The 23654-nt window shown below is 46.8% G+C and overlaps 1 protein-coding gene across 1 annotated transcript in view; it reads left to right on the forward strand.

Annotated features, from left to right (window-relative positions):
• Nucleotides 1–1717: 1717 nt before the first annotated feature.
• Nucleotides 1718–23654, forward strand: part of orc3 (origin recognition complex, subunit 3) — a gene marked incomplete at its 5' end in the record, with an annotated part of 66845 nt that continues 44908 nt past the window's right edge. Inside the window, 4 exons of the mRNA XM_070870323.1 lie at nucleotides 1718–1831; nucleotides 1961–2094; nucleotides 13897–13960; nucleotides 20041–20157. Coding sequence (XP_070726424.1) covers nucleotides 1718–1831; nucleotides 1961–2094; nucleotides 13897–13960; nucleotides 20041–20157 — 429 coding nt within the window. The remainder of the gene's footprint in view (nucleotides 1832–1960; nucleotides 2095–13896; nucleotides 13961–20040; nucleotides 20158–23654) is intronic.

A 23654-nucleotide genomic window follows, 5' to 3' on the forward strand; every position in this document is an offset into this window, starting at 1 on the left:
CCCCAACTTCTCCCCCCCATCTTCTCTCTCCCCCCCCACCTTCTTCTCTCCCCCCCCTCTTCTTCCTCTCCCCCCCCATCTTCTTCTCTCCCCCCATCTTCTTCTCTCCCCCCCATCTATCTTCCCCCCTCTTCTTCTTCTCTCCCCCCCCATCTTCTTCTTCTCCCCCCCATCTTCTTCTTCTCCCCCCCATCTTCTCTCCCCCCCCATCTTCTTCTCCCCCCCCCATCTTCTTCTCCCCCCATCTCTTCTTCTCCCCCCCATCTCCTTCTCTCCCCCCACTCTCTCCTTCTCTCTCCCCCCATCTTCTTCTTCCCCCACTCTTCTTCTTCTCCACCCCATCTTCTTCTCTCCCCCCATCTTCTCTCTCCCCCCCATCTTCTTCTCCCCCCCATCTTCTTCTCCCCCCCCATCTTCTTCTCCCCCCCCATCTTCTTCTCCCCCCCCCCATCTCTTCTCCCCCCCCATCTTCTTCTCCCCCCCCTCTTCTTCTCCCCCCCATCTTCTTCCTCCCCCCCCCATCTTCTTCTCTCCCCCCATCTTCTTCTCTCCCCCCATCTTCTTCTCTCCCCCCATCTTCTTCTCTCCCCCCATCTTCTTCTCTCCCCCATCTTCTTCTCTCCCCCCATCTTCTTCTCTCCCCCCATCTTCTTCTCTCCCCCCATCTTCTTCTCTCCCCCCATCTTCTTCTCTCCCCCCATCTTCCTCTCTCCCCCCATCTTCCTCTCCCCCCCAATCTTCTTCTCTTCCCCCCCCCCCATCTTCTTCTCTTCCCCCCCCCCCATCTTCTTCTCTTCCCCCCCCCCCATCTTCTTCTCTTCCCCCCCCCCCATCTTCTTCTCTTCCCCCCATCTTCTTTTCTTCCCCCCCCGCCTATCTTCTTCTCTTTTTCCATCCCCCTTCTCCCCGGTGCTGCAGTAGGTGAGTAGATATAATTTTTTATTTATTGAGTGATTTTTTTATTTTTATTTTTTAATTTATTTGGATTGATTTATTGGTTTATTTGTTGATTTATTTATCATTTATTATTGATGATGCCTATTTATTTGTAAAAGTGAAGTGTCTAATGTTATAAACCCCCCCCCCCCAAATCTCTCGTTCCCTGCGCCTGATTTCCAAGTGTAGGCAAGATTTTTCTGAGCGTACAAAAATCTACACTTACTCCATTCTAAGTTAGTTTGGAGTAAGTTTTCACTGCCTAAACTTGCAAAACAGTCGGAAGTGGCTGGACACGGCCCCTTTTGAAAAAAAAATCTGTTCTAAAATGAAACTGTTCTAACTCACTAGAACTGGAGCAAACTTAAGGCCGAGAATTGCAATTTCTAAGATGCTGCATTCAAAACTAGTTGCTCCAAAAAAATAGGAGCAACTCAGGCCGAAACTTGACCACAAAATCTCCAAGGGATTGCCCCACACAGGAACTATTGGTTTGAGCTGATGTCTTGGATATTGTTGATATGTCTGTCACTGATGAGGAAGTTGTTTCTGCAATATGCTTCATTTGTAATAGGAAATGTGAAAAGCTTAACAATATTTTTTTTAAATAGTGGATGAGGGTGCTGAGTATCAAACTTTGAGTTTGCCAATACCTATATGGGGTTTGTTCCTCTCTTCTAATTATTATAATTTATTTAATGCATATACTCGTTATGCACACACCTGAGAGTAACTGCTTATAAAGATGTATGTTCTTTCTATTTTTGTACTCCTTTCATAGTTGGTGCTGACAACCAAATTCCCATTTAAGTTGAGTGGAAAAGTGCTTCAGGTTCTGATCAGCATTTTCTTGTACCATGATTTTTCTGTGAGGAATTTTGTTAAAGGTTTTCAGGTAAGTGGAAGTTGGCGAGGCTGAATAAGTTTAAAACAGATGCTTAGATGACAAGAATTGAAATTTTGCTTATTTAATTCCTTGTATTTTTTTTTTCTCCCACCTCTTACGGCCTCTTGTTCTTCACAGCTATCTCTGTTAGAGCACTTCTACTCACAGTCTCTCAGTCTTTTGTGCTATACACTGGATGAAGCCAATGCCAGGGTACAGAATCTTACCCATGATGACTGTGAACTAATCCGTCAAGTGCCGTCTTTTATGGGGTGAGTAAAAAATTGCTTGTTTTTGTGCAAGGCAGTGATTTATTTTTCTCTCTCTCGCCAATATGTCCCTCCCACCTTGTTTTATTTCACCTCTTCGATCCTGCAGGCATTGACTCATTCAATACTTCACCCAAGTGGGCATTCATTATATGTAAGCTTTGGCAATGAGTGTTGGTAGCTGTTCAACTGCAGGGGTCATCACAACCAACCCTGATCCTGTTCCTGCCTGATGCTCTCATTCGCAACGTATTTCCAACAGGGGTCAGTCACTTGCAATCAGTGGCTGATTTTTTTCTTTCTTTTCCTTATGCCATCCAATCCCTTGCTCCCCCTCCCCATCCCTAATACAAGGATATTAAAGCACTGCAGCTGAGACAAGATAAAGGATCAAACCTGAAATCTTGCCATTCTTTATGACTCAACTTCTTACTGAATAAACTTAAGAAAAGCATATGAATATTATTAGAAGACTGGGCAACTCTGGTTAAAAACTCTTGCGGTTATGCAGTGCTATGGTATTGAATTCCACAAATGACATTCTGTTGTCTAAATAGGAATGGATTGATAATGTTTTGTGGACTATTTGATCTTGTATGGCTACATGTAGCCCTGTAAATTATGAACTAGTAATACTTTTCCTGGCCGGCCTCTCATGTTCTACTCTCCGTAAACTTGAGCTCATCCAAAACTCTCCTGTCTGTGTCCTAACTCGTACCAAGTCCCATTACCGCTGTGTTCACTGACCTACATTGGCTCCTGGTTAAGCAACGCCTCAATATTAAAATTCTCTTCCTTGTTTTCAAATCCCTCCATGGCCTCGTCCCTCCCTATCTCTACAATCTCCTCCAGCCCCACAACCCCCCCCAAGATATCTGATCTCCTCTAATTCTGCCCTCTTGAGCATCCTCGATTTCAAATGCAGCACCATTGGTGGCCGTGCCTTCTGTTGCCTAAGGCCCTAAGTTCTGGAATTCACTCCCTAACCCTCCGCCTCTCGACCTCTCTTACCTCCTTTTAAGATGCTCCTTAAAACCTACCTCTTTGACCAAGCATTTTGCCCTAGTATCTCCTAATGTGGGTCAATATCAAATTTTGTTTTATGACGCTCCTGTGAAGTGCCTTGGGATATTTTACTATGTTAAAGGTGCTATATAAATACAAGTTGTTGTTGAAGGAACAAACTGCTCCTAGCTTATTCTATATAGAAATGTTTTGCCGTATTGTATTTTAAGGTGTGCTGTACCATCTCGCTACTGATGTTTCATTTTTCATGTCACTTGGGTGAAGTTACTAATGGTCTTGCCTGATCATCCGTTACTGGCTCTGTCATGTGAGCTCCAATACCGCAAAGGTTGAAACAGCACAACACAGCTCTTTATGAGCGAAATGTATGTCTAAAATTATATTGGTGAAACAAATAATTTTCCCTTAAATGCTGCCAAGCTGTCTGACACAAACACAGCCTGATGGTGAAGGACATGAATGCTGATCACCATCCTGTCATTAGCATGTTTTAATGTTAGGATCAAATTTAGCATACATGTTTGTAAATCATTATTTTGTAAGGCTTGCTGGGATATCCCAGTTGTTTGGATTCTAAAGTAGCAACTCTGGTAATATTCGGGCGAGATTGGACTAGCAATCTTTTTTAAAGAAACGCTGGAAGTCAATATGCTTTCATAACATTATTTAATCAGTATCTGGAAATCACATTTGTGTGTTTTGTTTTCATCTTTAATTATTACTATACCAATATTCTTTATTTTTAAAAGTATCAATCTAAAATTTGGGATTTCAGGGTTATGATTTTGTATATGTGTCAATATTTTATCCTGGCTGACCTTTTCTGGTTGCTGAAGTGTACCTTCACATTTTGAATTATGCAAGCTGTTCGAATGTGACCTTCAATCCTCCAGAGCAAAAAGGCTGCCTCATGTGACAGTCCTAGTGACAGTCGATAAAAAGCTCTAGTATAACTCTGCACGTTTTCTTATAGCATCCATAAATTCAGAATCAGCCATACAGTACATTTCTGTGCACATTAATTTAGACAATAAAAAATAAATTAACCTTTTTTTTTAGGAACTCAAATATAATTTCTATGTTTGCAAAATGTTATATTTTAAATCTAATTAAAATTTATAAAAATAAAGAAATACTTGATTTATGTTGTACCTTATTGAATAATAACAACTTGTATTTATATAGCACCTTTAACGTAAAGCGTCCCAAGGAGCTTCACAGGAGTATTAGAAGACAGAACTTTGACACCGAGCCACATAAGGAAAATTCAGGGCAGATAACCAAAAGCTTGGTCAAAGAGATAGGTTTTAAGGATTGCCTTAAAGGAGGAAAGAGAGGCGGAGAGGTTTAGGCAGGGAATTCCAGAGCTTAGGGCTGAGGCAACAGAAGGCACAGCCACCAATGGTTGAGTGATTATAATCAGGGATGTTCAAGAGGACAGAATTAGAGGAGCAGAGATATTTTATGGGGTGGGGGTATTGTGGGCCTGGAGAAGATTACAGAGCTAGGGAGGGGCGAGGTTGTGGAGGGATTTGAAAACAAGGGTGAGAATTTTGAAATTGAGGTGTTGCTTAACCGGCAGCTAATGTAGGTCAGCGAGCATAGGGGTGATGGATGAACTGGACTTCGGGCTGAACTGGGCAGCCGAGTTTTGGGTGACCTCAAGTTTACATAGGGTAGAACGTGGGAGGCCAGTCAGGATTGTGTTGGAATAGTTAAGTTTAGAGTTAACAAAAGCATGGATGAGGGTTTCAGCAGCAGATGAGCTGAGGCAGGGGTGGAGACAGACGATGTTATAGAGGTGGAAATAGGCAGTTTTAGTTATGCTGTGGATATGTGGTCTGAAGCTCATTTCAGGGTCAATTGTGACACCAAGGAGTAGAAATTCACCTCCGCCGGAAACAAGTTGCACCTACTGTTTTTCCTGTGTTTCCGCCGCCGTAGTGGATGAGGTGGCATCTTGCGCAAGATTCAGCTCTTTGTCTTTTTTTTGAGAGGAGCAGAAATCGGTCATAATGGGGCCGGAAGTGAAGGCGGGATGGATTCTCCACTGCTGTCAGTCAGCGTAGTGCTGATGGTGTCATCACACTGGCGCGTCACCATGTCTCTCCCCTTAACTTAAAGGAGAGAGCTCTGCGATTATTTTAGTTAGGTTCACTGGGCCACTCGGGAGGGTTTCGGCCTGGCCAGTGGCCTGGCACCCAAGAGGGGGTGCCAGGCTGCCCGTTGGCGACCCGGCCGAAGCCGGGGGTGTAATTGTCAGGCCAACCTGGCAAGTCGGCCGTCAAAAAAAAAGATGGCGGCCATGCCGCCATTTTGCACACACTGCAATCACAGTGCATCAACAGAAAAAAACGCGGCCGCAAGATTTTTTTAACCCGGATTTTGCTTGTAGCGCGAGGGATCGGTGGAGCACGCTTTGATGTCGCACTGAGGAGGGATCGGCAGCAGTGGGGCGGAAATGGGGACCACCAGAAAAACCACGGAGGAGAATTTCGCAAGCAGCAGCCATTCGACAGAAAATTGGCAGACATTCGACACCGCTGCATGGCTGCCGCTTTCCGGCGATAACTAGCCTTTTCGGGAGGCTGAATTTTGGCCCCCAATGTTGCGAACAGTCTGGTTCAGCCTCAGACAGGTGTTGCGACAGGGATGGAATCAGTGACTAAGGAACAGAGTTTGTGGCGGGGACCAAAAACAATGGCTTTGGTCTTCCCAATATTTAATTGGAGAAAATTTCTGCTCATCCAGTACTGGATGACAATTTCGAGACCATGGATGGGTCGAGAGATGTGGTGGTAAGATAGAGCCGGGTGTCTTCAGCATACATGTGGAAACTGATGCTGTGTGTTCGGATGATGTCACCAAGAGGCAGTATGTAGATGAGAAATAGGAGGAGGCCAAGGATAGATCCTTGGGGGAACACCAGAGGTAACTATGCAGGAGCAGGAAGAGAAGCCATCGCAGATGATTTTCTGGCTCCGATTAGATAGATATGAGTGGAACCAAACGAGTATAATCCCACCCAGCTGGACAACGGTGGAAAGACGTTGGAAGATTATGGAGTGGTCACCTGTGTCAAAGGCTCCAGACAAGTCGAGAAGGACGAGGTGAGATAGTTTACCTTTGTCGATGAGAACCGTTTTGGTACTGTGGTGGGGCGGAAACCGGATTGGAAGGATTTAAGCATGGAGCTGCAGGAAAGATGGGCACGGATTTGGGCGGCAACCACACGTTCAAAGTCTTTGGAAAAGAAAGGGAGGTTGGAGATGGGGCGGTAGTTTGCAAAGAAGGAGGGGTCGAGGGTTTTTTTGAGGAGAGGGATGATGACAGCAGATTTGAGGGAGAGGGGGACAGTAATGGAGGAGAGCAAACCATTAACAATGTCAGCTAATATGGAAGCCAGAAAAAGAAGTTTGGTGGTCAGCAGTTTGGTGGAAATAGGATCGAGGGAGCAGGAAATGGGGCTCGTGGACAAGATGAGCATGGACAGGTCATGAGGGGAAATCAGAGAGAAACTGGAGAAAGATGTAAGTTCAGGGCTAGGTCAGGGAGGGAACCTTAAAGGAAGTTTGGCCCCGTGGAAGGAAGGGAAGTGTTAGAGGCAGCTGAAAGGATGGTCTTGATCTTAGAGACAAAAGAAGTCCATGAGTTCCTCACACTCGTCAGAATACCATCACCAGAATGCCACCAAGTACTTTCACACAGTGTTTGGAATGCAATGACTATCATTTAGGCAAACATGAAATTTTGCAGTAACACTATTTCACAAACAACAGCGAGATTAATGAACAATTAACTTGTTTTTGGTGCACTGATTGAAGAAGGGATGTTTTCAAACTGTAGATTTTAATGTTAAGCATTTGTTTTTTCTTTCACTTCAAGTAAGCTGTATGACAGTTGTGACACACAAGAACATAAGAAATAGGAACAGGAGTAGGCCATACGGCCCCTCGAGCCTGCTCTGCCATTCAATAAGATCATGGCTAATCTGATTATGGACTCAGCTCCACTTCCCTGCCCTCTCCCCATAGCCCCTTACTCCCCTATCGTTTAAGAAACTGTCTATTTCTGTCTTAAATTTATTCAATGTCCCAGCTTCCAGCTTCCACAGCTCTCTGAGGCAGCGAATTCTATAGATTTACAACCCTCTGAGAAGAAATTTCTCCTCATCTCAGTTTTAAATGGGTGGTCTCTTATTCTAAGATCATGCCCTCTTGTTCTAGTCTCCCCCATCAGTGGAAACATCCTCTCTGTATCCACCCTCAATCTTATATGTTTTGATAAGATCACCTCTCATTCTTCTGAATTCCAATGAGTAGAGGCCCAACCTACTCAACCTTTCCTCATAAGTCAACCCCCTCATCTCCGGAATCAACCTAGTGAACATTCTCTGAACTGCCTCCAAAGCAAGTATATCCTTTCGTAAATATGGAAACCAAAACTGCATACGGTATTCCAGGTGTGGCCTCACCAATTTCCTGTATAGCTGTAGCAAGACTTCCCTGCTTTTATACTCCATCCCCTTTGCAATAAAGGCCAAGATATCATTGGCCTTCCTGATCACTTGCTGTACCTGCATACTAACCTTTTGTGTTTCGTGCACAAGTACCCCCAGGTCCCGCTGCACTGCAGCACTTTGCAATCTTTCTCCATTTAAAATAATAGCTTGCTTTTTGATTTTTTTTTCTGCCAAAGTGCTTGACCTCACACTTTCCAACATTATACTCCATCTGCCAAATTTTTGCCCACTCACTTAGCCTATCTAGGTCCTTTTGCAGATTTTTTGTGTCCTCCTCACATGGCTTTTCCTCCCATTTTTGTATCGTCAGCAAACTTGGCTACATTACACTCAGTCCCTTCTTCCAAGTTGTTAATATAGATTGTAAAATAGTTGGGGTCCCAGCACTGATCCCTGCAGCACCCCACTAGTTACTGGTTGCCAACCAGAGAATGAACCATTTATCCTGAATCTCTGTTCTCTGTTAGTTAGCCAATCCTCTATCCATGCTAATATATTACCCCCAACCCCGTGAACTTTTATCTTGTGCAGTAACCTTTTATGTGGCACCTTGTCAAATGCCTTCTGGAAGTCCAAATACACCACATCCACTGGTTCCCCTTTATCCACCCTGTTCATTACATCCTCAAAGAATTCCAGCACATTTGTCAAACATGATTTCCCTTTCATAAATCCATGCTGACTCTGCCTGACTGCATTATGCTTTTCCAAATGTGCAGCTACTGCTTCTTTAATAATGGACTCCAACATTTTCCCAATCACAGATGTTAGACTAACTGGTCTATAGTTTCCTGCTTTTTGTTTGCCTCCTTTTTTAACTAGGGGCGTTACATTTGCAGTTTTCCAATCTGCTGGGACCTCCCCAGAATCCAGGGAATTTTTGTAAATTACAACCAGTACATCCACTATCCCTGCAGCTACTTCTCTTAAGACCCTAGGATGCAAGCCATCAGGTCCAGGGGATTTATCTGCCTTTCGTCCCATTATCTTACTGAGTACCACCTCCTTAGTGATTGTGATTGTGTTAAGTTCCTCACCCCCTATAGCCTCTTGACTATCCACTGTTGGAATATCGTTTGTGTCCTCTACTGTAAAGACTGATACAAAATATTTGTTCAGAGTTTCTGCCATTTCCATGTTCCCCATTACTAGTTCCCCGGGCTCGTCCTCTAAGGGACCAACATTTATTTTAGCCACACTTTTTCTTTTTATATAGCTATAGAAACTCTTGCTATCTGTTTTATATTTTGTGCTAGTTTACTTTCATAGTCTATCTTCCCATTCTTAATCATTTTTTTAGTCATTCTTTGGTGGCTTTTAAAAGCTTCCCAATCTTCTGTCCTCCCACTAGTTTTGGCCACTTTGTATGCCCTTGTTTTTAATTGGATACCGTCCTTTATTTCTTTAGTTAGCCATGGATGGCTCTCTTTTCTCTTGCACCCTTTCCTCCTCACTGGGATATATTTTTCTTGAGAGTTGTGAAATATCTCCTTAAATGTACAACACTGTTCATCAACCATCCTACACTTTAATCTATTTTCCCAGTCCATTTTACCCAACTCTGCCCTCATACCTTCATAGTCTCCTTTATTTAAGCTTAGTACGCTGGTTAAAAATCCAACTTTCTCACCCTCCATCTGAATTTGCAATTCAATCATGCTATGATCATTCATTCCGAGGGGATCCTTTACTAGGAGATTGTTTGTTAATCCTGTCTCATTACACAGGACCAGATCTAAGATAGCCTGCCCCCTGGTTGGTTCCGTTACATTCTGCTCAAGGAACCCGTCCTTACGCACTCTATGAATTCCTCCTCAAGGCTACCCTGACCAATTTGATTTGTCCAATCAATATGGAGGTTAAAATCACCCATGATTATTGCTGTTCCATTTTTACAAGCCCCCACTATTTCCTGGTTAATGCTCCGACCAACAGAGTTGCTACTGTTAGGGGGCCTATAGACTACGCCCACCAGTGACTTTTTCCCCTTATTACTCCTTATCTCCACCCAAACTGTTTCAACATCCTGATCATTTGAGCCAATATCATTTCTCACTATTGCAGTGATTCCATCCTGGTTGGATTAATTGCTAATCTCACAACGGTAATTGTGGATGGATGGAAGTCAAAAAATAAAGCATCACTGCTTTTTGCAAATGCCGACTATTTAACGCCAGGTTTTAACTAAGCTCCATATTTTATTTTATTTTTCAATAGCTGAGGAAGTCACTAAATTAACTATAAAATAATTGGCACAAGCCTGGTTCATGATGTTTACACATTAAGCGAAGGGCTTGTATTTATATAGCGCCTTTCACGCCCTCCGGACATCCCAAATAAGTACTAGACAGCCAAATAAGTACTTTTGAAGTGTAATTACTGTTGTAATGAAACACAGTAGCCAATTTGTGCACAGAATAGCATTGAAGTAATGATCAAATAATCTGTATTTTATTAATGTTGGTTGAGGGATAAATGTTGGCCAGGACTTTGCTGTGAGAACTTCCCTGCTCTTCTTTGAATAATGCCTTGGGATCTTTTATATCTACCTGAGACAGACAGACAGGCTCAGTTTAACATCTCATCCCAAAGGCAGCACCTCTGACAGTGCAGCATACCTTCAGTGTTGCACTGAAGTGTCAGCCTGAATTATGTGCTCAAGTGCCTGGAGTGGGACTTGAACCCATGACCTTCTGATGCAGAGGTGAGATATTCACATGAACGACTGAGCACTAATGCGTGTGGAGTCCCTCTTATCAAAACATGTTTTTGACAGACTGGCAAAGATACATTGGGAGCGAAATCAGTTATGCCCCATTTGGGGGTGGTAACCGAGGTGAGGCGCGACTTACTTTGCCTGGCGCGGAAGTCCCGCCCCAGCTGCGAAATTCCAGTTACCGTCCCTCACAGGAAGTGAAGCGCAATGTCGCGCACTCCACTTCTCTTTGGGGGCGGGTTCGGTAGCACTATGCAGCTTCTCCGCCAAGCGCTGACATGTTCCAACGCCCCTCCCTTTCCATTAAAGGGGAAGGACGCTGCGAACTCTGCAGGCCCTTTGAAGGCCTCCACCAGGGCTAAGGGTTGCCGTAGCCGCAGCCCGGCACCGAGACAGATCCGGGCTGCATGAACGCGGCCCTGACACCACGAAAGGAGTGGCGAACGGCAAGACCAGTAAGGGGGAGGGGGAGGGGGGAATAAAATATGACAGTGCAGCATACCTCCCCTTTAAGGTTCGTCCCGCAATGGGTGTCTGGCCTGTTTGTGACCTGTGAGGCCAGCGCGGACATCTCCTCATGCGGCTTTACGGGGCGCTGGCCAATTTCCGCTACGGGATGAAAAGGGGTCGCCATGCACGCTGATGATGTCATTGCCGGAGACACAGCAACCTGGGGCGCGCTACCGTTTTTGTGCTTCCGCTAACTCCCACGCAATTTCATGGGAGCTGGTAGCGCCCCGCCCCACCCTCAGGCGAAAACAGTATTGTGCCCCGTTAGGTGCAAATCAGGGGCATTTCAGCTCCAGTGTGTTAAAAATAATGGATGGAAATTTGTGGCCTTCAGATTTGGGCACATGCCTGAATTCCTGATACGTACTCCTGGGCAACAACATTATACACCAGGAGCATTAAAAATAAAACTTTACCCCAACAAGTACGTATTATGTTGACTCTGGAGTCTGTTGAGGTGCAATGAATATGCATTTTTTTTTAATGATTTTATTACTCAATCTCTTCCAATTTCCTGAAGGGCAACAAAATACAATGGATCCCTAAAATTCACACCTGCAGTCCTCCAAACACTTGAGTTCTTGATTTCAGTCGTGCCAGTGTGGGAAGGCACAAGGTGGAGGCCAGACACCATATTGCAGGAAGGGAAAAAAATGAAAACTTGACATAACATCATCAAAGGCTGCTCTTTGGTACTTGCCACTGCTTTGTTTCTCTGGAATGGGTTTTGCACTTTCTTGTCTAGAGATATTCTGTGGCATGAAACATCATTGAGAGGGAAAAATAAATAATAATTCACCGTGAACAGTACAGTAGATTAGAGAAAGTATACACAAATTGCTGTCTCAAATGGTAGGAGTGTTTGCGGTCCTGGTTCATGGAGGGGGAAGAGGTAAATGGACAGGTGTGGAATAGAATCGTGGAGTACAGAAGGAGGCCATTTGGCCCATCATACCTAGGCTGGCTCTTTGAAAGCGATGCAATTAGTCCCACACCCCTGCTCTTTACCCATCGTCCTGAATTATTTTCCGTTTCAAGTGTATATCTCATTCCCTTTTGAAAGTTACTATTGAATCTGCTTTCACCACCGACTGGTCTACTCTATCAAAATCCTTCATCATTTTGAACACTTCCATTACATCTCCTCCGCTTAATCTTCTCTGCTCCAAGGAGAACAATTCCAGCTTCTCTTGTCTCTCCACATTATAGACGTCCCTTAACCTATGTATCATTCCAGTCAGTTTCCTCTGCACCATCTAATGCAGTTGCATGAGAGGAAGTAGGGGTGGTGGAAGAATAAACATGGGCAACATGGAGTGGGAAATTAAGCTTGATCAAGGGGATTGCGTTGTAGGTGGCAGAAACGGCAGATGGTGATCTGGCAAATGTGAAGGCTGGTGGCGTGGGCAGGAGGTGAGGGAGGCAGGGGGCAGAAGGCAAGAGCGGGAGATGCGGGTGGAGGATGAGGTAAAGGTAAGAGCAATGCCCAGGAAATTGGTGGTCAAGTGTCCTGTGGACAGCTGTGAAGGGCAAACCTTGGCTAAGGAAAAATAACTTTTTAGAAACTGTTGTGTGGAAAGTGGAATTATTTAGAGCAAATGTGACTTGAGACAGAGAAACTGGGACACAGGAATGGAGTCTTTACGGGAAGTGTGGTAGAAAGAAGCATAGAACTAGTAGTTTTACTTATCATTGGGGTTGTAATAGATGTCTGTTGAATTCCCATCAGCAGAGATGGAAAGAGAAGTCCAGGAAGGGAATAGAGGAAATAGTTAGAGATGGACGATGTAAAGGTATGGATGGGAAGATGTTGGAGATTGTGAGACAAGTAAAGAAACTTGTCTCATCGACACCCCCTTTTGCGTCAACATCCCCTTCGTCAATTAATCACTCCTGACCTCCACCCTATCACAGATGTTTCCCATTTATTCTTTCCTTCCTCTCGTGCTTTTCCCTTGCTCTGTATTTGCTTAAAAGCTGTTAATTTCCAACATCTTCCAGTTCTGTTGAAAGGTCATCAACTTGAAACATTAACTCTCTTTCTTTCTCCACAGATGTTGCCTGACAGGCTGAGTACCACCAGCATCTTGTGTTTTTATTTATTATTATGTGTCTTTTGCTTCTGCATTTTTCTCTAGTCTGTCTACATTTCTCTTACTCTATATTGCTTTTTCACTGTTTTCACAGTCTAATAAATTCTCAATAAGTTCCCTTCTTATTCCTTAACTCGAACCATGTAGATTCAGCTTTTTTCACCATTCCCTATATCATCCTTGTGTTCTAATGCTGTACTAGAACCTTTCATTAATACTGCCACTCTGTCCCACCTGAATATTTCATAACCAATACATATCCTTTGAATATGTGCCTCTAACCCTCCTTGTTTCTCTGCTTCTGTCTCCAGTATGCCTTCCTATGCCACTTGGTCACACTTCTGCCTATAACCAGTATAATGCTTTACAGCTGCTTTCCTGCTCTTGCTCTCTGTTTGGGAACGCTACTGGGAGGTGAGGCTATCTCAGTTATGGGTGTGTTCTAGTCTACTTTCTATAATGAGCATATAGCAGTGTAAGTGCTGGGAGGCTGCAGTAACCTGTTTTAAAATGGAGCTCCCTGACTTTCATTGTGAGCATGAGTGCAGGGGTATTTTGCACCAAGCACATAGGCCAAAAAGATGTTTAGAGGCACATCCAGGGTAGGGAAAAGAGAGTTGGATGGAGGTTACTGTCCAACTAAAGAAAATCACAGTCTGTATGTGTTCCAATGATGTGATTTAAATCAGCAGCCAAAATTGAGGGGAGTGCTGCACAGGCATTTGCCTATGTTGTGCTACATGTACAATAAAAATATAGACCATGTGTTGCTGTCTAAAAGTCGAAAGTGATACGTTTTATGATGTCACCAGTACTCTTCATTGTTGCTGTCTTACAACACTGCCACGTACATATCCATTGTGTAAGCACTGTTACCATTATATCTCGCTATAATGTTCAACCAGTAACATTAATCTGTATATGCTTTTTAATTTTAGATATGTTGAGCATCAGGACTCCGAGAAGCAGGTTGAACTTTTGATTAATGATCAATATTTAAAGGTAATCTATTTGGTTACTGTGCATTGCAAACATGTTATGAGTCCCACTTGCCTATCGTACTTGTCCACGCTGATCTACACTGGCATCTTCTCATCTAATGCGTTAAATTTAAAATCCTTGTCACCATCAAATCTCTCCATGGCTTCAACCTACCCTATCTCTGCAACCTCCTCCAGTCTTGCACATCTATCCGCAATCTTCGGTCATCTGACTCTGGCCTTTTATGCATGCCTGCCCCCCATTCCATCTTTGCTGGCAGAGCCTTGAGCTGCTTCAGCCCTGGAATTCCCCCCCATTATCCCTATGTTTTTCATCTCTCCGTACTTTTAGCAACCTTCTCAAAACTCATTTTACCAGCCAGACTTTCACTTCTACTTCTCTCACAATGGATGAAAATCCTACTAAATTACTCCTCGGCTATTTCTTCCCCATTTCACTCTCCACTGTGTAAAATGTCTGGGGATGTTTCTACAATAAAAGGTGCTACATAAATGCAAGGGCTAGACTTCCACTTCACATCGCCCATCTAAGGCCCATCTATCGCCCCAAACGGACCTCTATCGCCCATTTTGAGCAAAAAGTGGAAACTAGGCCCAAAATATCGCCAGAAAAACAGGCCCCTAAGTTTCCGTTTTGATTGCCGAGATGATCGCCCAAATGATCGACCATGCAAGGCCCATCTCAAGTTTTGGCACCTAGCATGCACTTTGCTGGGCCGATGCAAGGCCCAAAAGAGTGCTCAAAAATAGTTGCTTTTTCAGGGCCTTACAGAGGGAAATGGGCACTACGGACGCCATTTTTAACTTCGGAGGAAGGGTGGAGAATTAGTTGTGAGTTATTTAGAGAGTAAAATTGAAAAAAATTGTACTCAGAAATTTTGGACAGGGAATATAAATAGGTATTATCAACTTATTTATGCTAAATAGATCTCATATATTGGAATAATTTAGTAAATAGATTTTACATAGTGAAGTTATTTAATTATATTGTTGGGGCCTATCAAACTGACTGGTACAGAGAGGGCAGATTACAGTGATTAGAGAGTATAGAGTAGAGAGATTATTAAAATTAGTGAAAGTAATTATTGAAAGTGAAGTGGGGCCTATGCTTTCCCTGCCTTTAATTGCAACTGCTCACACACTGGTTACTGAAAGGATCAATCGAAGAGGTGGCAGAGCAATGCGTAGACGAAGACAGAGGAGGAGACCATACAGCCAACGAAAGTACTTGGAGAAGCAATCCTACCTGAACTTGTCTGAAAATGCTTGTCTTGGGAAGCTGCGATTCCGGAAGGAGGTCATCGATGAGATATGTCAACTCGCCAAGGATGATCTGCAGCCTTCCAGCACCATCAGAACCGCACTGTCCGTTGAGGTGAAGGTTACTGCTGCCCTAGCCTTTTACGCATCGGGATCTTTTCAGGCTTCAGCTGGCGACATCTGCCATATCTCTCAGCATACTACACACTGCTGCATTTGACAGGTGATTGAAGCCCTTTATGCTCGCAGGGTGGACTTCATAAGCTTCTCAATGACGAGGGAGGCACAGATCGAGAGGGCATTGGGTTTCTCGAGAATAGCAGACTTCCCCAAGGTACAGGGAGCGATAGACTGCACGCACATTGCCCTGAAAGCACCCTTAAAGAACGCAGAGCTGTTTCGTAACTGAAAGGGGTTCCACTTCCTAAATGTGCAGCTTGTGGTCAACCACAATCAAACAATTATGACAGTAAATGCCACATTTCCTGACAGCATCCATGATGCACACATCTTTACGTGAAAGTGCTACCCCTGACCTGTTTGTCAGTCAGCCAGAAGGTCACGGTTGGATGCTGGGGGATAAAGGATATGGCCTTGCCAGTTGGCTCATGACCCCGCTGCGTAATCCCGTCACTGAAGCACAGAGACGGTATAATGGAAGTCACATAGCGACTCGCAACATCGTTGAAAAGACAATTGGAGTCCTAAAACAGCGCTTCAGATGCCTGGATCATTCTGGAGGCAGCCTCCAGTACCACCCTGATCAGGTAGCAGAGTTTATTGTGGTGTGTTGCATGTTGCATAACCTAGCTATAAAGAGAGGACAAATAATGCCAGATCATGCTGCAGGTCCACCACCACCAGAAGGAGATGAGGCAGCTGGCGAAGATGAAGAGGAGGAACAGGTGGGAGAGGACGCGGGCGAGAACATAGGGGAGCTTAATCAGCCTGGCGATCTAGCACCGGTACCTCCTCACCTTTCCCGAAGACCGGTGGTCAGTGCCAGTTACACGGCCGCTCAGCTTTTGCGTCAGCAGCTTATTAATGAACGCTTCACATGAACTATTATTGTTGATATTCAAACGTTTAATTACAGTTACGGTTAATCAAAAGTTTCATTTGCATGGTTAAACTGAATAAACAAACAATTAAGCATGAAAAACTGTACATTGTAAAATTTATGTAACTAAGAGAAGGTACAAAAGTTTTAGAAAAATATTTTTTTTATTAACAAACAAAAAATTTTTTAAACAACTAATGAACAACATCCTCCCTCCAACCCCCCACCCACCGCACCAACCCACCCTTCCCTCAAAATTCCCAAAACGTTACAAGGAGAAGAAATTAACATTTTACAGAACAAGTGGCCATTTCAGTCATGACAACAAGTGACCATTTAAGAAAGAATGGAAAGTGAACAGTTAAGTAATGATAACAAGTGAACATTTAACTATTGAATAATATTGGCTAATTTAGTGGCAATAACAATAACAAGAGTATAATAAATTTATAACAGCAAGTGAATATTTTAAAACAAGTGAACTACATAAAAAAAAGAACTCCCCCCTCCCTACCTTCGGCCACGTTTCCCTCCAGATCCTATCCCACCCCGTGTTCGCACCCCACCCGCCTGTTTTGGTCTACGCAGACCGACAGCAAGACGTTGTGCAGAGTGGGATGTCAAGACTTCCTGCCGTGGTGAAGGTGACGGAGAGGAAGCGGAAGCCTGAGGCTCCACTTCCGAGTCTGGAGGAACTGTGCCCTCCGTACTCGCTTGCGTGCTCGGGGTCTCGCTGCGAGCAGACACGACACCTTGGGGTGCAGTGCCGTGTCCAGCCAGCAACGCATGCCGTAGGGCATTGGTTGCGGCTGTCTGCTGCTGAATCGCCTCCAGTGTCTCCCTTGCAATCAGTGACTGCTCAGAAGACAAGTTGGAGAAATTCAGCGAGAACTGGCTCCAGCTCGCAGAGAACTGGCTCCAGCTCGCAGAGAACTGGCTCCAGCTCGCTGAGAATCCCTCGAACCCCTGGATAAGGTCGCGACCGATCGGGAAATCAAGCTCTCTGTCTGGCGGCCCTCCAAGGCAGGTGATTGCTCGCCACGCTGACCAGACCTCAATGGGGTCGACGTTTGCAATGTGACGCGCCTTGGCGTCACCACCTGCACACCGCTTGGTCCCGGTGCATCTTCCATCTCAACCGAGATGGCCGCAGGGTTGTTCCCCACCCACAAAAAAAAACTCTTCTTCCTCCGGTTCCTCCTCCTCCTCCTCCTCCTAGTGAAGCACAGCAGCAGGAGTTTGCAGTGGCTCCTCCTCTTCAGCCTCCTGCGATGTAGGAGACAGTTTAGTGGCAGTCGACTCCACCGACTCGATGACCACTTGACCTTTAATTTGATAAACAACGATTAACTATTCAATTCATTGCATTACAATTTTTCTCTGTCAAAACATTGCAATGCTTTCACTCACCACATATGCACAGGTGATCACAAGCTTTAACATGTCCTAACATGACCTCATTCGAATATCTATAGTACATCACCATTATATATCAGATTATATTATATTAGCATAACATTAGATTGTCATTGCATAACATCAAATTACATTTTAATTGCATAACATTACATGCGGAACTACGATATTTTCAGTATCTACTAATGATTCACACATTGAACAATGCACATTTCTCATTCCTCACATGTCTCAAGAGTGGGTTCGGCCACACCACGGCTTTCTGGGCCCACCAAGGCCACCGCGAGCTCCTCGTAGGGATTCAGGGGCTGCACCATTGCAGAGCCCCCACCCGTCCTGCGCTGCTCCCGATTATTGATCGATATCTTTTTCTGTAAATGATACGATAACATTGTACGGCATAAGCAAATGGAGCAGGCAATTTAAGACATTGAAGACATTTACGACTGCAGATTTAAATGTTCTAATACAAATTAGCATTACGTTGCATATTTCACACTGCAACATTTAACTATGCTGGGTTGCATAAATTTATTCATAATTTAGTTATGTTTACATGTAACCAAATAACATTGCAGATTCTAGTTACTATTTACATCATTAAACAATACATAAATATAAATTTCAACTTACTCTAGCGGCTGCTAATAGGCTGTTCCAACACTTGCGGCACTGGTCCGGTGTCCTGGCTTCATTGGATGCCGAAGTGACCATGTCGGCAATCTCTGCCCAAGTCTTGCGATATGCACGGGGTGGAGGTTTCCCATGCCCACCCCGTATCCGATCCTCCCACCTGGTGCTCACTACATTCACCAGGGCTTCATTGGCCTCCTCGCTGAAAGGCTTGGCCCTACGCCTGTCAAGTGATGCCTCCATGTCGATTAATATGACTTTATTCTGACCACAAAATACCTTCTCCCTCTCTCCCTCTCTCTCTCTCTCTCTCTCTCTCTCTCCCCGACCCTCACAGAGCTTCTGAGCATGTGTGATGACCCCTGACCTCCCCAAACGCGGGAAAGAACATCAACCTAAAAAAAAATCAACCTGCACATGCGCAGTAATGCGTTGCTAGGAAAGTTTTTTTCATTCACTTCCATTTTCTTTGGGCGATTGTGAGATCGCCGAGAAATCACATTACCCATTTGACATCGCTGGGGTAAGGCCGAGTGGAAAATCGCAAAAAAAAAAATGGGCCTTGAGCAGGCGATCAGCACGGGCGATAGGTCCCTCATTGCTGGAACAAGGCCCATTTTTTTCGGCCTTAGCTTGAAAGTGGAAAGTCTAGCCCTAAGTTTCTGTTGGAACTACTTCTGCCTCCTTAAGCCGACACAATAGAAAAGTCTGATATGTTTTAAAAGGTTGTGGTTCTGGGTGTTGATCCTTCTGCAAAGGAGAAAGATTTACTTGATGATAGGAGTACACGTTTAAAGAAATAATGATGAATTTGTATAAAACATGGTTAGGCCACAGTTAGAGCACTGTGTGCAGTTTCAAGTGCCACAATATAGAAAATGCATTGAAGACATAGAAAGCATTCAGCATAGATTCACCAGGATGATGCCACGGGTGAGAAACTATAGTTAGGAAGAGAGACTTGAGATACTGGGACTATTGCCATCACAGAAGAGAAGGTAAAAGATTTAATGAGAGGTTTTTAAGATAATAAAGGGGTTTGATAGAGTGAATAGGGAACGCCGATTTCCTCTGGCTGGCAGTCAGTGACGAGGGATCATCAATTTAAAATTGTCACTTAGACAGAGAGAGGTTAGGAGAAATTTCTTCACACGGGGTTATTGGAGCATGGAATGCCTAGCCATAGAGAATAGTTGAGACAGAGATCATTGATTATTTTAAAGAAAATTTGGATAAATAGAGGAAGATACCTTTTTAAGATATGAGCTATCTATGCAGAGAGAGCAGGGCAGTGGGATTAATTTTGGATTGCTCTGAAAAAGATGGGCACAGATGTGATGGGCTGATGCTGTAAATTGCTACAGTTTTGTTTGTGGACACAATTTAAAGTCTTTTACCTACAATGTTTGACTGACTCAGTAGATGTATTTATTGAAGATGGAAAAGCTGCCATTCAAAAAAAAATGTCAGGAATTTTAGGAAATAAACTTTTTCCTGATCTGCAAAAGTAGTACAAGCCGGCCGTCATCAAAAATGGCAAGAACAATGGATTCTGGTCCTAGTAATATCAGGGCATGTTTCCAGATGAAGCACTTAATGATGTTTTAAGGGTACACAAAATAGTATGTTGATTTTCAGTTCATTGATGTGTGTTAACCCAAGAGAAAGTAATAAAAGCTGCTTCCTTTTCATTTGCCCCCCAAACTATGCAGGATGTTGTACAGAAACTGCTGACGGGCCTTCACATTTACCACCAGAATTACTTCCCGGTTCTGAAATGTCTGCATGTTTTCACCTCGTCTCTTCCAAAATATCCTTTAGGTAAACAGGTGTGTGTTCCCTTATAAAATACCTGAAAAACGTAACTAGACATGTCTTACTGTTTTACCCTTTTGAAGATTAACTGTATACCTTCTTAGCATTTTATTGAGGATTATGGAAGGCTGGTTGGGTGAGGTGTCATCAATCATTTACATTAAATGAAAAAATATGACTCGTATGCAAGCACTCTCCTTGTTATTCCACTCTTCTCGTACAGACGAGCTACTATAGAAACCATCTGCTGTTCCAATGATGCTGTAAACATAAGATGACAGAGAACCTTTAAGATCTATAATTGGCTATGTAAGAACTGAATTATGTTTTCTCAGCAGTGAATCTGTTTTTGGCAGTTGTGTAAGGAAGGAGGGAGTGTCTAAAATTAACTGCTGATTGATATAATTAGTTTTCAGTTGGGCAAATGTTGTGAACATTCCCACCTGCTAAAGGGGAAAAAAAACACAATCTGTCATCTGTATTTACTTTCAGGGGATGCATTGCATTCACCAGGCAAGTCACTGAGCAGCATAGGTGTTGGATATTTAACATTGTAAAACTTGCCTGTACAGCACTACTTCAGTGTGCATTGCTTACTCGGTCCTCAGGGGTCAGTAATTATTTATTGATCATGTTAAGTGTTATAAAGCAGTTAATAAGTGAACGAGCAAATGGAGGGTTTGGCATAACATGTTGTTGAATGTGACATTTATTCTGTGCGTAAAGGAAAATCTGTAACTTGTGGCCGTCATGCATACGGTTTGTATGGGTCTCCTTTACTAGTGGAATAAACATTGAATGCAACAATCTCATGTACATTATTCTATCCTGTGTATGTATATGTTTTGTGTGTACTACAGGTGCAGCGTCCAAAACCCGGAGTTTCGGACTCCGGACCAATTGGTGGCAGGGTTGTCCGGAATCCGTAAAATGTTCCAGACTCCGGACCAATTGGTGGCAGGGTTGTCCGGAATCCGTAAAATGTTCCGGAATCCGGACCTGCCGACCGCGAGGTCCCGCCGCTGCCCAACCTCGGGCCTCGCCTCACCTCGCCACTGCCCAACCTCGGGCCTCGCCTCACCTCGCCACTGCCCAACCTCGGGCCTCGCCTCGCCTCGCCACTGTCCAACCTCGGGCCTCGCCTCACCTCGCCACTGCCCAACCTCGGGCCTCGCCTCGCCTCGCCACTGTCCAACCTCGGGCCTCGCCTCACCTCGCCACTGTCCAACCTCGGGCCTCGCCTCACCTCGCCACTGCCCAACCATTGGACCTCGCCTCATCGCTGTCCAACCTCGGGCGTCGCCTCACCTCGCCACTGCCCAATCTTAGACCTCACCTCATTGCTACCCGACCTCGGGCCTCGCCTCACCTCGCCACTGCCCAACCTTGGACCTCACCTCACCGCTGGCCGACCTCAGGCCTTGCCTCACCGCCCCTCGCCACGCCGCTGTCCAACCTCGGGCCTCGCCTCACCTCGCCACTGTCCAACCTCGGGCCTCGCCTCACCTCGCCACTGCCCAACCTTGGACCTCGCCTCATCGCTGTCCAACCTCGGGCGTCGCCTCACCTCGCCACTGCCCAACCTCGGACCTTGCCTCATCGCTGCCCGACCTCGGGCCTCGCCTCACCTCGCCACTGCCCAACCTCGGACCTTGCTTCATCGCTGCCCGACCTCTGGCCTCGCCTCACCTCGCCACTGCCCAACCTTGGACCTCACCTCATCGCTGCCCGACCTCGGGCCTCGCCTCACCTCGCCACTGCCCAACCTTGGACCTCGCCTCATCGCTGTCCAACCTCGGACCTTGCCTCATCGATGCCCGACTTCGGGCCTCGCCTCACCTCGCCACTGCCCAACCTTGGACCTCGCCTCATCGCTGTCCAACCTCGGACCTTGCCTCATCGATGCCCGACCTCGGGCCTCGCCTCACCTCGCCACTGCCCAACCTCGGACCTTGCCTCATCACTGCCCGATCTCGGGCCTCGCCTCACCTCGCCACTGCCCAACCTCGGGCCTCGCCTCACCTCGCCACTGCCCAACCTTGGACCTCACCTCACCGCTGGCCGACCTCAGGCCTCGCCTCACTGCCCCTCGCCACGCCGCTGCCCGACCTCGGGCCTTGCCTCACCGCCGCTGCCCTTACCTCAGGGCCTCCTCCTCGGCGGGGCCCCACCCGATCAGCTCCTCCTCGGCGGGGCCCCTCCCGATCAGCTCCTCCTCGGCGGGGCCCCACCCGATCAGCTCCTCCTCGGCGGCGGGGCCCCACCCGATCAGCTCCTCCTCGGTGCCGGGGCCCCACCCGATCAGCTCCTCCTCGGTGCCGGGGCCCCACCCGATCAGCTCCTCCTCGGTGCCGGGGCCCCACCCGATCAGCTCCTCCTCGGTGCCGGGGCCCCACCCGATCAGCTCCTCCTCGATGGGGCCCCACCCGATCAGCTCCTCCTCTGCGCCGGGGCCCCACCCGATCAGCTCCTCCTCGGTGCCGGGGCCCCACCCGATCAGCTCCTCGGTGCCGGGGCCCCACCCGATCAGCTCCTCCTCGATGGGGCCCCTCCCGATCAGCTCCTCCTCGATGGGGCCCCTCCCGATCAGCTCCTCCTCGATGGGGCCCCTCCCGATCAGCTCCTCCTCGATGGGGCCCCTCCCGATCAGCTCCTCCTCGATGGGGCCCCTCCCGATCAGCTCCTCCTCGGCGCCGGGGCCCCTCCCGATCAGCTCCTCCTCGGCGGGGCCCCTCCCGATCAGCTCCTCCTCGGTGCCGGGGCCCCTCCCGATCAGCTCCTCCTCGATGGGGCCCCGCCCGATCAGCTCCTCCTCGATGGGGCCGCACCCGATCAGCTCCTCCTCGATGGGGCCCCGCCCGATCAGCTCCTCCTCGATGGGGCCCCGCCCGATCAGCTCCTCCTCGATGGGGCCCCACCCGATCAGCTCCTCCTCGATGGGGCCCCGCCCGATCAGCTCCTCCTCGATGGGGCCCCGCCCGATCAGCTCCTCCTCGATGGGGCCCTGCCCGATCAGCTCCTCCTCGATGGGGCCCCGCCCGATCAGCTCCTCCTCGATGGGGCCCCACCCGATCAGCTCCTCCTCGATGGGGCCCTGCCCGATCAGCTCCTCCTCGATGGGGCCCCACCCGATCAGCTCCTCCTCGATGGGGCCCTGCCCGATCAGCTCCTCCTCGATGGGGCCCCGCCCGATCAGCTCCTCCTCGATGGGGCCCCGCCCGATCAGCTCCTCCTCGATGGGGCCCTGCCCGATCAGCTCCTCCTCGATGGGGCCCCGCCCGATCAGCTCCTCCTCGACGGGGCCCCACCCGATCAGCTCCTCCTCGACGGGGCCCCACCCGATCAGCTCCTCCTCGATGGGGCCCTGCCCGATCAGCTCCTCCTCGATGGGGCCCCGCCCGATCAGCTCCTCCTCGACGGGGCCCCACCCGATCAGCTCCTCCTCGATGGGGCCCCGCCCGATCAGCTCCTCGATGGGGCCCCGCCCGATCAGCTCCTCCTCGATGGGGCC

The sequence above is a fragment of the Pristiophorus japonicus genome, unplaced genomic scaffold, assembly GCF_044704955.1.
Source record: "Pristiophorus japonicus isolate sPriJap1 unplaced genomic scaffold, sPriJap1.hap1 HAP1_SCAFFOLD_1303, whole genome shotgun sequence".
NCBI classification, from domain to species: domain Eukaryota; kingdom Metazoa; phylum Chordata; class Chondrichthyes; family Pristiophoridae; genus Pristiophorus; species Pristiophorus japonicus.